Below are 12516 nucleotides of genomic sequence, written 5' to 3' on the forward strand. Positions count from 1 at the left end.
ACTCCACCCACCCCCTTGGAGGACCAACCCCGTCCTCCACCGCCAGGGGGCGCAATATGCACAAACCAGAGAGAGCGGCGGCGTAGCGAAACCGGAAATCACCTTGCATGCTCCAGAGAGAGGCGTGGCTTAGCGCTTAATGGGCGTGGCTTAGATAAGGGGCGGGGCTGAGATGCAGTGGGCGTGGCTTTGCGACTAGACGTAACGAGGACAAAAAAGGCGGGAAGGGAGAGCCGAGGGGCGGGGCTGTGGGGCGGTAGTGACGTCACGGAGGGGCGGAGCCAGGGCTGTGAGGGAGAGAGGAACCGGCAACATCCGCCATTGCTGCCCGGACCGTTTTTAGTCCTTTTCCGCTCCTTTTTTCGGTTCTTTTCCCGTTCCCGGCGCCGGGGCGATGCGGGCGGAGCTGCGCGGCCTGGCCGGGCCGGTGCCGCTGCCCGACGGGCAGCCCGTGGTGCTGGGCCGCGGCCCGCTGACCGGAGTCACCGACCGCAAGTGCTCCCGGCGGCAGGGTGGGTGAGGGAGCGCCGGGAAAACACGGTCCGGTGTGCCGGGAGAGCCCCGAGGGACCCCCAAATCCTACCCCAAAATCCTCAAAGCCTGGTGGAACTCCGAAATCCCCCTCAGGACCACCAAATTCTGCCCCAAGACCCCCCAAATTCTGCCCCAGAATCCCCTCAGGACCCCCAAATTCTGCCCCAGAATCCCCTCAGGACCCCCAAATTCTGCCCCAGGACCCCCAAATTCTGCCCAAGAATCCCCTCAGACCCCCAGATTCTACCCCAAAACCCTCAAAGCCTGGTGGAACTCCGAATTTCCCCTCAGGACCACCAAATTCTGCCCCAGACCCATCCAGGGGGCTTCCCGGGACCCCCAAATTTCCCATAAAACCTCGCCAGAAGTTCTAAATTCCCCCCAGGACCCCCAAATTCTACCCCAAAACCCTCAAATCGTGGTGGAACTTCGAAATTCCCCTCAGGACCCCCAGATTCTGTCCCAGACCCAACCGGGGGGCTTCCCGGGACCCCCGAATTCCCCACAAAAGCATAAAACTTCACAAGAACTTATAAATTCCCCTCAGTTCATCCCAGGACCCCCAAATTCTGCCCCAGAACTCTCCCAGACCATCTAAATCCCCCTCAAGATCATCCAAATCCCCCCTAGGACCCCCAGGACCCCCAAATTCTGCCCCAAAACTCTCCAGTTCCCCCCAGGACCCCCAAAATTCTGCCCCAGAACCCTCCAGCTCATCCCAAGACCCCCAAATTCTGCCCAAGAATCCCCCAACCTCCCCCAGGACCCCCAAATTCTGCCCCAGGCCCAACCAGGGGCTTCCCGGGACCCCCAAATTCCCAGAACTCCCAAACCTCCCCAGGACCCCCAAATTCTGCCTCAGAACTCCCCCAGACCACCCAAATCCCCTCAAGATCTCCAAAACCCCCTCGAGGACCCTCAGGATCCTCCAAAATCCCACCTAGGACCCCACAGGACCCCCAAATTCTGCTCCAGACCACCCAAATCCCCCTCAGGATCTTCCCAATTCCCCCAAGACCCCCCGAATTTTTTTGGGGGATGTTTTCAGACCCCAAAAGTGACCCCAAATTTCCCCCCAGTGGAGGTCGTGGCCAACTACGCCGAGGGCACTGCCCAGGTCACACAGGTGGGGGTTTGGGGGTCCCCGGGGGGTTTTGGGGGTCCTGAGGGGGAATTTGGGGGCTCCTGAGGGGTTTGGGGGTTCTGGGGGATTTGGGGTCCCAGGGTTTTGGGGTCCTGAGGGGGATTTTGGGGGTCCTGAGGGGTTTGTGGTCTCTGGGGGTTTGGGTGTCCTGAGGGGTTTTTGGGGTCCTGAGGGGGTTTGTTTTTTGGGGATCTGAGGGGTTTAAAGGGTGTGGTCTTGAGGGTATTTGGGGGCAGTTTGGGGGTTCTGGGGTCATTTGGGGGTCCTGAGGGCATGTTTTGGGGTCCTGAGGGGAGTTTTGGGGGTCCTGAGGGCGTTTTTTGGGGGTCCTGAGGGGGTTTTGGGGGTCCTGAGTTTTGGGGTGGTCTTGAGGGGTTTGGGAGGTTTTGGGGTGATTTTGGGGTCCCTGGGGTGTTGGGGAGCTCCTGGGGTCATTTGGGGGTGTGGGGGACACTTTGGGGGTCTCAGACCAACCTGAGGGATTTTTGGGGTCATTTTGGGTAGGTTTGACCTCCCAGCACGGGGTGAACCCCAGTTCTGGGGGGATCCTGATGGATTTGGGGTGTTTTTGGGGTGTTTTTGGGGTGTTTTTGGGGTCTTTATCCCCCCAAACTCTCTCTTTCTCCCCAGCACGGGGTGGACCCCAGTTCTGGGGGGATCCTGATATGATTTGGGGTGTTTTTGGGGTGTTTTTGGGATTTTTTGGGAGTTTTTTCGGGTCCTTAGCCCCCCAAACTCTTCCTTCCCTCCTAGCACAGGTGAACCCCAGCTCTGGGGAAATCCTGATGGTATTTAGGGTGTTTTTGGGTTGTTTTTGGGGTGTTTTGGGTGGTTTTGGGGTGTTTTGAGGTGTTTTTGGGGTGTTTTGGGGTGTTTTTGGGGTATATTTGAGGTCTTTAGCCCCCCAACCTCTCTCCTTCCCCCTCCCAGCACGGGGTGAACCCCAGTTCTGTGGGGATCCTGATGGGATGTTTTGGGGGTATTTTTGGGGTGTTTTAGGGTGGTTTTGGGGTGGTTTTAGGGTGTTTTAGGCTGTTTTAGGGTGTTTTATGGGTTTTTTGGGGTGTTTTTGGGGTTTTTAACCCCCCAAACCCTTTCCTTTCCCCCTCCCAGCACGGGGTGAACCCCAGCTCGGTGGGGATCCTGATAAGATTTGGGGTGGTTTTGGGTTTTTTTGGGGTGTTTTTGGGCTGTTTTGGGGTATTTTTGGGATCTTTATCCCCCCAAACCCTTTCCTTTCCCCCTCCCCAGCACGGGGTGAACCCCAGTTCCGTGGGTCAGGCCGTGCTGGGCCGGGGGGTCTGCAGGACCCTCACCCCTGGCCAGACCCTCCTGCTGGTCAACGGCAAATACCCCCTGGTGCTGCACTTCGAGGGGACCCCCCACCCCAAAAAACGCCCTGCCAGCCCCCACCAGGACAGCCCCCCGCCCCGGAAAAAGCCCCCCAGCCCCCCCGAGGAGAGCCCCCCGCCCCGAAAAGCCCCCCAAAGTCCCTCCCAGGTGGGGTGGAAGAAGTTTGGATCTCTCCTCGTCTTCACCCCGTCGGGGGTTCGGCACAGCAGCAAGGTGGGGGGGGCTTGGGGAGGGATTTGGGGTCCTGGGGGGGATTTGGGGGGCTTTGGGGAGGGATTTGGGGGTCCTGGGGACTTTGGGGGAGGGATTTGGGGGTCCTGGGGAGCTGGGGAGGGATTTGGGGTCCTGGATTTGGGGGCTTGGGGAGGGATTGGGGTCCTGGGGGGATTTGGGGGTCCTGGGGGGTCTGGGGAGGGATTTGGGTGTTTGGGGAGGGATTTGGGGGCTTGGGGAGGGATTTGGGGGTCCTGGGGGAATTTGGGGTCCTGGGGGGGTCTGGGGAAGGATTTGGGGTGTTTGGGGAGGGATCTGGGGTGCCGGGGGTCCTGGGGAGGGATTTGGGGGTCCTGGGGAGGTTTGGGTTGGGATTTGGGGGTCCTGGAGGGTCTGGGTTGTGATTTGGGGGTCCTGGGGGATCTGGGTTGGGATTTGGGGGTCCTGGGTGGGGTCTGGGTTGTGATTTGGGGGTCCTGGTTGGTCCCCACTGCCCCTGACCCCCGCCCTGTTTTTTGGGGACCCCCAGATTGCAGGGTTTGACCTGGACGGGACCCTCATCACCACCCGCTCGGGGAAAGTGTTCCCCACCAGCCCTGAGGACTGGAGGTGAGGAGGGGGCTTTTTGGGGGGTCCTGGGGGGTCTGGGGGTGTCCTGGGGGCTCTGGGGGTCATTTTTGGGGTCCCCCTCACTCCTGACTTCCTTTTTCCCCCTCAGGATTTTGTATCCTGAGATCCCCAAGAAGCTGAAGCAGCTGCAGAGTGAAGGATATAAGGTGAGACCCTTCCCCAAAATCCCACCCTGGGACCCCCCTGGAGACCCCCAAATTTTGGGATCCCCCCAAGAACCCCCAGATCACTTCAAGACCCCCCAGACTGTTCAGGGACCCCCCCAAACCCCTCAGGGACCCCCCAAATTTCATTTTCTCCCACCTCAGGTCTGTCAGTATTTTTCAAAACCCCATAAACACCTCCCAGATTTTTGGGGTCTCCCCAAGACCCCCCAAATTCCCTCCAAGCCCCCAAATGCCTCCCCAAACCCTCCCAGACCCCTCAGGGCTCCCCCAAACCCCACTGCACCCCTCCAGCCCCACCCAAACCCCCCAAAACCTCTCAAACCCCTCAGGGACCCCCCAAGACCCCTCAGGACCCCCCAAGACCCCCCAAACTGCACTGCCCCCAGTCAGGTCTCCCAAAATCCTCCAAAAACCCCACAAACACCCCCAAGATTTCTCCCTAAGGCCCCACTGAGCTCCCCCAATCCTCTCAAACCTCCACCCCCAGACCCCTCAGGCCTCCCCCAAACTCCTCAGCGACCCCCCAAGGCCCCCAAGCCCCCCAACCTCCCCAAACCCCCTCCCCAGACCCTCAGGGCCCCCCCAAACCCCACTGCACCCCTCCAGCCCCACCCAAACACCCCCAAAATCCCCCATAACCCTCAGCGACCCTCCAAACCCTCAGGACTCCCAAGACCCCCCATGACCCCCCAAATCCCGTTTTCCCCCCCAGCTCGTGGTGTTCACCAACCAGCTGGGCATCTCCCGCGGCCGGCTGCGGCCGGAGCTGTTCCAGGCCAAGGTGGAGGCGATCGTGCAGCACCTCGGGGTGCCCCTGCAGGTCTGGGGGATCCCCAAAACTCCCCGGGACCCCCGAAATCGGGGGGTTTGACCCAGAGACCCCCCTGGAGCTGTGTGAACCCCCAATTCAGGTGTTGGTGGCGACAGGGCCCGGGATTTACAGGAAACCAGTGCTGGGGATGTGGGACCACCTGTGTGAGAAGGTGGGGCTGGGGGGACTGGGAGGGGATTGGGAGGGGATTGGGAGGGAACTGGGAGAGACTGGGGGTAACTGGGAGGGACTGGGGGGAACTGGGAGGAGATTGGGAGGGAACTGGGGGAACTGGGAAGGACTGGGAGGGAACTGGGAAAGTTGGGAACTGGGGGGACTGGGAGGGATTGGGAGGATTGGAGGGGACTGGGAGGGACTGGGGGGACTGGGAGGGACTGGGATGGACTGGGAGGGACTGGGATGGACTGAGAGGGGATTGGGATGGACTGGGAGGGACTGGGAGGGGATTGGGAGGGACTGGGGGGACTGGGAGGGGATTGGGAGGGACTGGGGGGAACTGAGGACTGGGAGGGAACTGGGAGGGGATTGGGAAGGACTGGGAAGGAGTGGGAAGGAACTAGGAGGGGATTGGGAGGAACTGGGAAGGACTGGGAGGAGATTGGGAGGGAACTGGGAGGGACTGGGAATTGGTGGGGGGCACTGGGGGGAACTGGGACTGGGAGGTAACTAGGGGATGTCAGAGGGGTCACTGGTGTGAACTGGGATGAACTGGGGGATGTCAGAGGGGTCACTGGTGTGAACTGGGATGAACTGGGGGATGTCAGAGGGGTCACTGGTGTGAACTGGGATGAACTGGGGGATGTCAGAGGGGTCACTGGTGTGAACTGGGATGAACTGGGGGATGTCAGAGGGGTCACTGGTGTGAACTGGTGTGAACTGGGGTCACTGGTTTGGGTCCTGCAGGCCAATGGGGACGTGATAGTGTCAGTGCCTGACAGTCTCTACGTGGGAGGTGAGCTCTGGGGGGATTTGGGGGGAATTCTGGGGGTCCTGGCAGGATTTTGGGGCAATTTTGGGGGAACTCTGGGGGTCCTGGGGGGATTTTGGGGAAATTTTGGGGTCCTGGGGGAATTTTGAGGGAATTTAGGGGAAACTTTGGGGGTTCTAGGGGGATTTTGGGGAAATTCTGGGGGTCGTGGAGATTATTTTGGGGGTCCTGGGGGGATTTTGGGGTCCCAGGGGGTCTCAGCCCCCCCCATTCCTGGTTGTCCCCCAGATGCTGCCGGACGCCCCCCAAACTGGGCGCCAGGGAGGAAGAAAAAGGATTTCTCCTGCAGTGACCGACTGGTGAGACCAGTGTTCCCAGTTGATCCCAGTGCCCCCAGTTCACCCCCAGTGCCCCCAGTTCACCCCCCAGTTTATCCCAGTGTTCCCAGTTCACCCCCCAGTCCCTCCCATTTGCCCCCCAGTGCCCCCAGTTCACCCCCCAGTTTATCCCAGTGCCCCCAGTTCACCCCCCAGTCCCTCCCATTTGCCCCCCAGTGCCCCCAGTTCACCCCAGTGTTCCCAGTTCACTCCCAGTGCCCCCAGTTAATCCCAGTGTTCCCAGTTCACCCCCAGTCCCTCCCAGTGCTCCCAGTTCATTCCCCAGTCCCTCCCATTTACTCCCCAGTTGATCCCAGTTCACCCCACCAGTCCCTCCCAGTGCCCCCAGTTCACCCCCCAGTGCCCCCAGTCCCCCCCAGTGCCCCCAGTTGATCCCAGTGCCCCCAGTTCACCCCCCAGTCCCTCCCAGTTCACCCCCCAGTGCCCCCAGTTGACCCCAGTGTTCCCAGTTCACCCCTCCCAGTGTTCCCAGTTCAGCCCCCAGTTCACCTCCCAGTGGCCCCAGTTGACCCCAGTGTTCCCAGTTCACCTCCCAGTGCCCCCAGTTCACCTCAGTGCCCCCAGTTGACCCCAGTGTTCCCAGTTCACCCCCCAGTGCCCCCAGTCCCCCCCAGTGCCCCCAGTTGATCCCAGTGTTCCCAGTTTGCTCTCAACGCTGGCCTGCGCTTCCTGACTCCCGAGGAGAAGTTCCTGGGCTGGGCCCCGGCGCCCTTTGACCTGCCGGCCTTTGACCCTGTGAGTGACCACTGACCCCAGAGTGACCACTGACCCCATAGTGACCACTGACCCCATGAGTGACCCTTAGCCTTTGTCCCCAGCGCCATGTGGACCCCAAATTGCCCCCAGAGCCCTCCAAGGCCCAGCTGGTGTCGGACAAGCCTGAGGTGCTGCTGACCATTGGCTTCCCCGGCGGTGAGTGACCACTGAGCGCTGACTGCTGGCCTGAGCACTGACCTGAGTCTGCCTTGGGATCTGCAGAGGGGGAAGGGGAGAGAGAAAAGGGAGGGAAAATGGAGAGAAACGTGAGGGGGAAAGGGCAGGAAAGGTGAGGGAGAAAAAGGGCGGGAAATGTGAGGGGAAAAAGGCAGGAAACATGAGGGGAGGAAAAAGGTGGGAAATATGAGGGGATAAAAGGGAAAACATGAGGGAGAAAAAGAGCGGGAAATGTGAGGGGAGGAAAAAGGTGGGAAATGTGAGGGGAGGAAAGGGAAAACGTGAGGGGAGGAAAATGGGAGAAATGTGAGGGGAGAAAAGGGAAACGTGAGGGGAGAAAAGGGAGGGAAATGTGAGGGGAAAAGGGAAAACGTGAGGGGAGGAAAATGGGAGAGAAACGTAAGGGGAGAAAAGGGAAATGTGAGGGGAGAAAAGGGAGGGAAATGTGAGGGGAAAAAGGCGGGAAACGAGGGGAGAAAAGGGCAGAAAACGTGAGGGGAAAAAGGTGGGAAATGTGAGGGGAAAAGGGAAAACGTGAGGGGAGAAAAGAGCGGGAAACGAGGGGAAAAAAGGGTAGAAAATGTGAGGGGAAAAAGGGAGGGAAAGGTGAGGGGAGAAAAGGGTAGAAAATGTGAGGGGAAAAGGGAAATGTGAGGGAGAAAAAGGGAGGGAAACGTGAGGGGAGAAAAGGGTAGAAAATGTGAGGGGAAAAAGGGAGGGAAATGTGAGGGGAAAAGGGAAAACGTGAGGGGAGAAAAGGGTAGAAAATGTGAGGGGAAAAAGGGAGGGAAATGTGAGGGGAAAAGGGAAAACGTGAGGGGAGAAAAGGGTAGAAAATGTGAGGGGAAAAGGGAAATGTGAGGGAGAAAAAGGGAGGGAAACATGACGGGAAAGGGTGGGAAACGAGGGAAGAAAAGGGCAGAAAATGTGAGGGGAAAAAGGCAGGAAATGTGAGGGGGAAAAGGGAAAACGTGAGGGGAGAAAAGGGAAAATGTGAGAGCGGAAAAGGGAAAACGTGAGGGGAGAAAAGGGAAAATGTGAGAGCGGAAAAGGGAAAACGTGAGGGGAGAAAAGGGAAAATGTGAGAGCGGAAAAGGGAAAACGTGAGGGGAGGAAAGGGAAACATGAGGGGAGAAAAGGGAAAATGTGAGGGGAGAAAAATGGGAGAAACGTGAGGGAAGAAAAGGGAAAATGTGAGGGGAGAAAAGGGTGAGAAACGTGAGGGGAGAAAAGGGAAACATGAGGGGAGAGAAAAGGGAGGGAAATGTGAGGGGAAAATAGGAAAAGTGAGGGGGAAAAGGGTGGGAAACATGAGGGGAAAAGGGAAAACGTGAGGGGAGAAAAGAGCAGGAAACATGAGGGGAGAAAAGGGAAAACGTGAGAGAAGAAAAATGGGAGAGGAACGTGTGGGGAGAAAAGGGACAGAAACGGGAGGGAAAAGGGAGGGAAACGTGAGGGGAGAAAAGGGAAGCATGAGGGGCAAAGGGAAAATGTGAGGGGAGAAAAGGGAAACGTGAGGGAGAAAAAGGAAGGGAAATGTGAGGGGAAAATGGAAAACGTGAAGGGAGAAAAGGGAGGGAAATATGAGGGGAGAAAAGGGCGGGAAACGTGAGGGGAAAAAGGCGGGAAATGTGAGGGGAGAAAAGGGAAAACTGAGGGGAGAAAAGGGAAAACGGAGGGGAGAAAAGGGAGGGAAATGTGAGGGGAAAAAGGCGGGAAACGAGGGGAGAAAAGGGAAACATGAGGGAAAAAGGGAAAACGTGAGGGGAGAAAAGGCAGGAAACCCAAGGGGGCAAAAAGGGCAGGAAATGTGAAGGATAAAAGGGGAAATATGAGGTGAAAAATGTGGGGAACAAGGGTAAAAAAAGGGTTTGAAAATTGGGGGAAATGTGAGAAGAAAAAGGATAATTGTTCCCCTCAGCTGGCAAATCCACCTTCGTGAAACGACACTTGATCCCGGCGGGATATGAATATGTCAACAGGGTGAGTTCCTGACCCTTGTGTGACCCCATGACCCCTGGTGACCCCCAGGACATGCTGGGCTCATGGTCACACTGTATGTCCACCATGCTTGCCCGGGGTGACCCCTGTGACACCCGCTGACCCTTTTTGTGACCTCCAGGACACTTTGGGCTCATGGCCACACTGTGTCTCCTGGTCAGTCACCCTGGTCTGGGGTGACCCCTGGTGACCCCCAGGACACTTTGGGCTCATGGTCACCCTGTGTCTCCTCCTGGTCAGTCACCCTGGTCTGGAGTGACCCCTGGTGACCCCCAGGACACTTCGGGCTCATGGTCACCCTGTGTCTCCTCCTGGTTAGTCACCCTGGCCCGGGGTGACCCCTGTGACACCCACTGACCCCTGGTGACCCCCAGGACACTTTGGGCTCATGGTCACACTGTGTCTCTTCCTGGTCAGTCACCCTGGCCCAGGGTGACCCCAGTGACACCCACTGACCCCTGGTGACCCCTGGTGACCCCCAGGACACGCTGGGCTCGTGGCAGCGCTGTGTCTCCGCCTGCTCGGCCGCCCTGGCTCGAGGTCGCCCTGTCGTTGTGGACAACACCAACCCTGACCCTGAGTCACGGCAGAGGTCAGTCTGGGAACTGGGAGGGACTGGGAGGGCACTGGGAGAGTACTGGGAACTCCCCCCAGCCCTGGGGACTGATTTTCTGGGATTTTGGGGGTTTTTGACCCATTTTTCCCCCCAGATTTGTGTCCTGTGCCTGTGGAGCTGCAGTGCCCTGCCGGTGCCTCCAGTTCACAGCCAGTCTGGGCACTGGGAGGAACTGGGATTCACTGGGAGGGCACTGGGAACTTCCCTCAGCCCTGGGGACCGATTTTCTGGGATTTTGGGGGTTTTTGACCCATTTTTCCCCCCTAGATTTGTGTCCTGTGCCCGTGAGGCTGCAGTGCCCTGCCGCTGCCTCCAGTTCACAGCCAGCCTGGAGCAAGCACGGCACAACTGCAGGGTGAGGAAGGGTCTCAGGGGGTCCTGGGGGGTTTGGGGGTCCTGAACCCCCTCTGGAGGGGTTGGGGCTGAACCCTCAGCACCCTCTGAACCCCATTTTTTGGGTTTTCACCCCAAAAAGTTCCGCGACATGACGCAGAGCGGCCACGTTCCTGTCACCGACGCTGTTCTCTTCAGCTACAAGTGAGGGAATTGGGGAAACTGGGAGGGTTTTGGGATTGGGATGTGTCTGGAGGGGCTGGGGGGATTTTGGGGAGGATCTGAAGGGGTCCTGGGGGATTTTGGGGGATCTGAGGGGGATTTTGGGGGATCTGAGGGGGATTTTGGGGGATCTGAGTGGGATTTTGGGGTATCTGAGGGGGATTTTGGGGGACCTGAGGGGTATTTGGGGTATCTGAGGGGGATTTTGGGGCATCTAAGGGGGATTTTGGGGGATCTGAGGTGTTTGGGGGGCTCTGTAGGGATGGTTTAGAAAGGCTTTGGGGGAATTTGGGGCTGGTTTGGGGGTTTTTTTCCCTTCTCTCCATTATTTAGCCCCATCACTTTGTTTTTTTGGTTCCATTTTCCCTGTTTTTGCCTCTTTCCCCCAATTTTGGGTGGGTTTCTTCCCCATTCTTTTCTCTTCCCCATTTTGGGTGGGCTTTTCCTTTGTCCCCCTCCTCCCCTCTTTGATGGTTTTTCCCCCTTTTAGTTGGGTTTTCACCCATTTTTGCTGTATTTTCCCCCATTTTTGCTGTTTTTCCCCCATTTTACCCAATTCCATATGATTTTTCCCCATTTGAAGCTTTTTTTCCCCCCACTTTACCCAATTCCGTGTGATTTTTCCCCCATTTTTGCCGTTTTCTCCCCATTTTTTCTGTTTTCTCCCCATTTTTGCCATTTTTCACCCAATTCCGTGTGATTTCTCCCCAATTTGAAGCTGTTTTTCCCAATTTTTGCTGTTTTTTCCCCCCCATTTATGCTGTTTTTCCCCCATTTTTGCCGTTTTTCACCCAATTCTGTGCGATTTCTCCCCATTTTTTCCCGTTTTTCACCCAGTTCCATGCGATTTCTCCCCATTTTTGCCATTTTTCCCCCAATTCCGTGTGATTTCTCCCCATTTTTGCCATTTTTCATCCAATTCCGTGCGATTTTTTCCCCATTTTTGCTGTTTTCCCCCCATTTTTGCCGTTTTCTCCCCATTTTTGCCATTTTTCACCCAATTCCGTGCGATTTCTCCCCACTTTGAAGCTGTTTTCCCCCATTTTTTGCTGCTTGTCCCCCATTTTTGCTGTTTTTCACCCAATTCCTTGTGATTTTTTTCCCCCATTTTTGCCATTTTCCCCCATTTTTGCTGTTTTTCCCCCCATTTTTTCCATTTTCCCCCCATTTGATGTTGTTTTTTCCCCATTTTTTGTTTTTCCACCCATTTTTTCTGTTTTTCACCCAATTCCATGTGATTTTTTCCCCCATTTTTGCCATTTTCCCCCATTTTTGCCGTTTTCTCCCCATTTTTGCCGTTTTTCACCCAATTCCGTGCGATTTCTCCCCATTTTTGCTGTTTTTCACCCAATTCCGTGCGATTTCTCCCCATTTTTCCCGTTTTCCCCCCAATTCCGCACGCTTTCTCCCCATTTTTTCCCATTTCTCACCCAATTCCGTGCGATTTCTTCCCAATTTTTCCCCAGGAAACACTTTGTGCCTCCCGCCCTGTCCGAAGGCTTCTCCGAAATCCTGCAGGTCCCCTTTGTGCCCCACTTTGGGGACCCCCCAGACCCCCAGCGCCGCCGCCTCTTCCTGCAGTTCAGCGACGGGTGAACCCCCAGACCCAATAAAGGCAAAGCCCCTCCTGAAATTTGGGAAAAATTTGGGTCCAAATGTGGTTTATTGTACAAAGTGAGGGGTGGGAGGGCTGGGGGGTCACGGCGTTTCCATGGATTCACCCTCTGGGGAGAGAAGGGATGAGTCAGAGATCCCCAGGATTTTAAAATTATTATTATTATTATTATTATTATTATTATAATATTATTATGTTATATTACTATATTTATAGAGTACTTTATATGAATATAAATATTATATCCATATTTATATATAGTAATTATATATAGTAATATATGATAATAATATATGGTAAATATATGATAGTAATATGGTAATAAAACAATAATAAATAATAAAATAATAATCATTATATATAATAATATAAAATAATTTAATAATATAAAACATTTACTAAAAATATTTCATAATATAATAAATCAGGTAATAAATAATCTAATATTTATTTCTATATAATTGATATTATATTATTATATTATATTATTATGATATATTATTATATTTATTAGTATTCATGATTATTTTTATTAATTAGTTATGATTAATTTTAATTATAATTAATTTTTTATTATTAATAATTATTAATTTATTA

The 12516-nt window shown here is 55.3% G+C and overlaps 2 protein-coding genes across 12 annotated transcripts in view; one reads left to right on the top strand and one right to left on the bottom strand.

Moving 5' to 3' along the window:
- PNKP (polynucleotide kinase 3'-phosphatase) lies at window positions 1–11948 on the top strand. 3 transcript variants are annotated; one of them, XM_085045674.1, is made up of 16 exons: window positions 10–512; window positions 1614–1660; window positions 2930–3244; window positions 3774–3853; window positions 3963–4020; window positions 4754–4861; window positions 4953–5024; window positions 5777–5825; window positions 6090–6160; window positions 6842–6934; window positions 7018–7111; window positions 9054–9115; window positions 9616–9725; window positions 10017–10104; window positions 10225–10286; window positions 11771–11948. In XM_085045674.1, exons 1-16 carry the CDS (start codon window positions 395–397, stop codon window positions 11898–11900), a joined length of 1557 nt encoding a protein of 518 aa, XP_084901800.1. In that variant the 5' UTR covers window positions 10–394; the 3' UTR covers window positions 11901–11948. The 3 variants fall into 3 exon arrangements, with proteins under 3 accessions (XP_084901801.1, XP_084901800.1, XP_084901802.1); XM_085045676.1 differs by lacking the exon at window positions 2930–3244 and having other exon boundaries at window positions 14–512; XM_085045675.1 differs by lacking the exons at window positions 9616–9725; window positions 10017–10104; window positions 10225–10286; window positions 11771–11948 and adding an exon at window positions 9295–9417 and having other exon boundaries at window positions 1–512.
- Window positions 11938–12516, bottom strand: part of RUVBL2 (RuvB like AAA ATPase 2) — a 25018-nt gene continuing 24439 nt past the window's right edge. For all 9 annotated transcript variants that reach the window (XM_085045679.1, XM_085045678.1, XM_085045677.1 and 6 more), the window contains one exon: window positions 11938–12028. In XM_085045679.1, the coding sequence (XP_084901805.1) occupies window positions 12003–12028 (26 nt within the window). In that variant the 3' untranslated portion in view covers window positions 11938–12002. The remainder of the gene's footprint in view (window positions 12029–12516) is intronic.

The sequence above is a fragment of the Lichenostomus cassidix genome, unplaced genomic scaffold, assembly GCF_008360975.1.
Source record: "Lichenostomus cassidix isolate B80296 unplaced genomic scaffold, HeHo_3.0 HiC_scaffold_38, whole genome shotgun sequence".
Classification (NCBI taxonomy): Eukaryota; Metazoa; Chordata; class Aves; order Passeriformes; family Meliphagidae; genus Lichenostomus; species Lichenostomus cassidix.

Coding starts and splice junctions, on each gene's coding strand:
- PNKP (XM_085045674.1), top strand. CDS start 395: ATGCGGGCGGAGCTGCGCGGCCTGGCCGGGCCGGTGCCGCTGCCCGAC. Junction 9,116..9,615: donor GATATGAATATGTCAACAGG/GTGAGTTCCTGA, acceptor GGTGACCCCCAG/GACACGCTGGGCTCGTGGCA. Junction 9,726..10,016: donor GACCCTGAGTCACGGCAGAG/GTCAGTCTGGGA, acceptor TTTCCCCCCTAG/ATTTGTGTCCTGTGCCCGTG.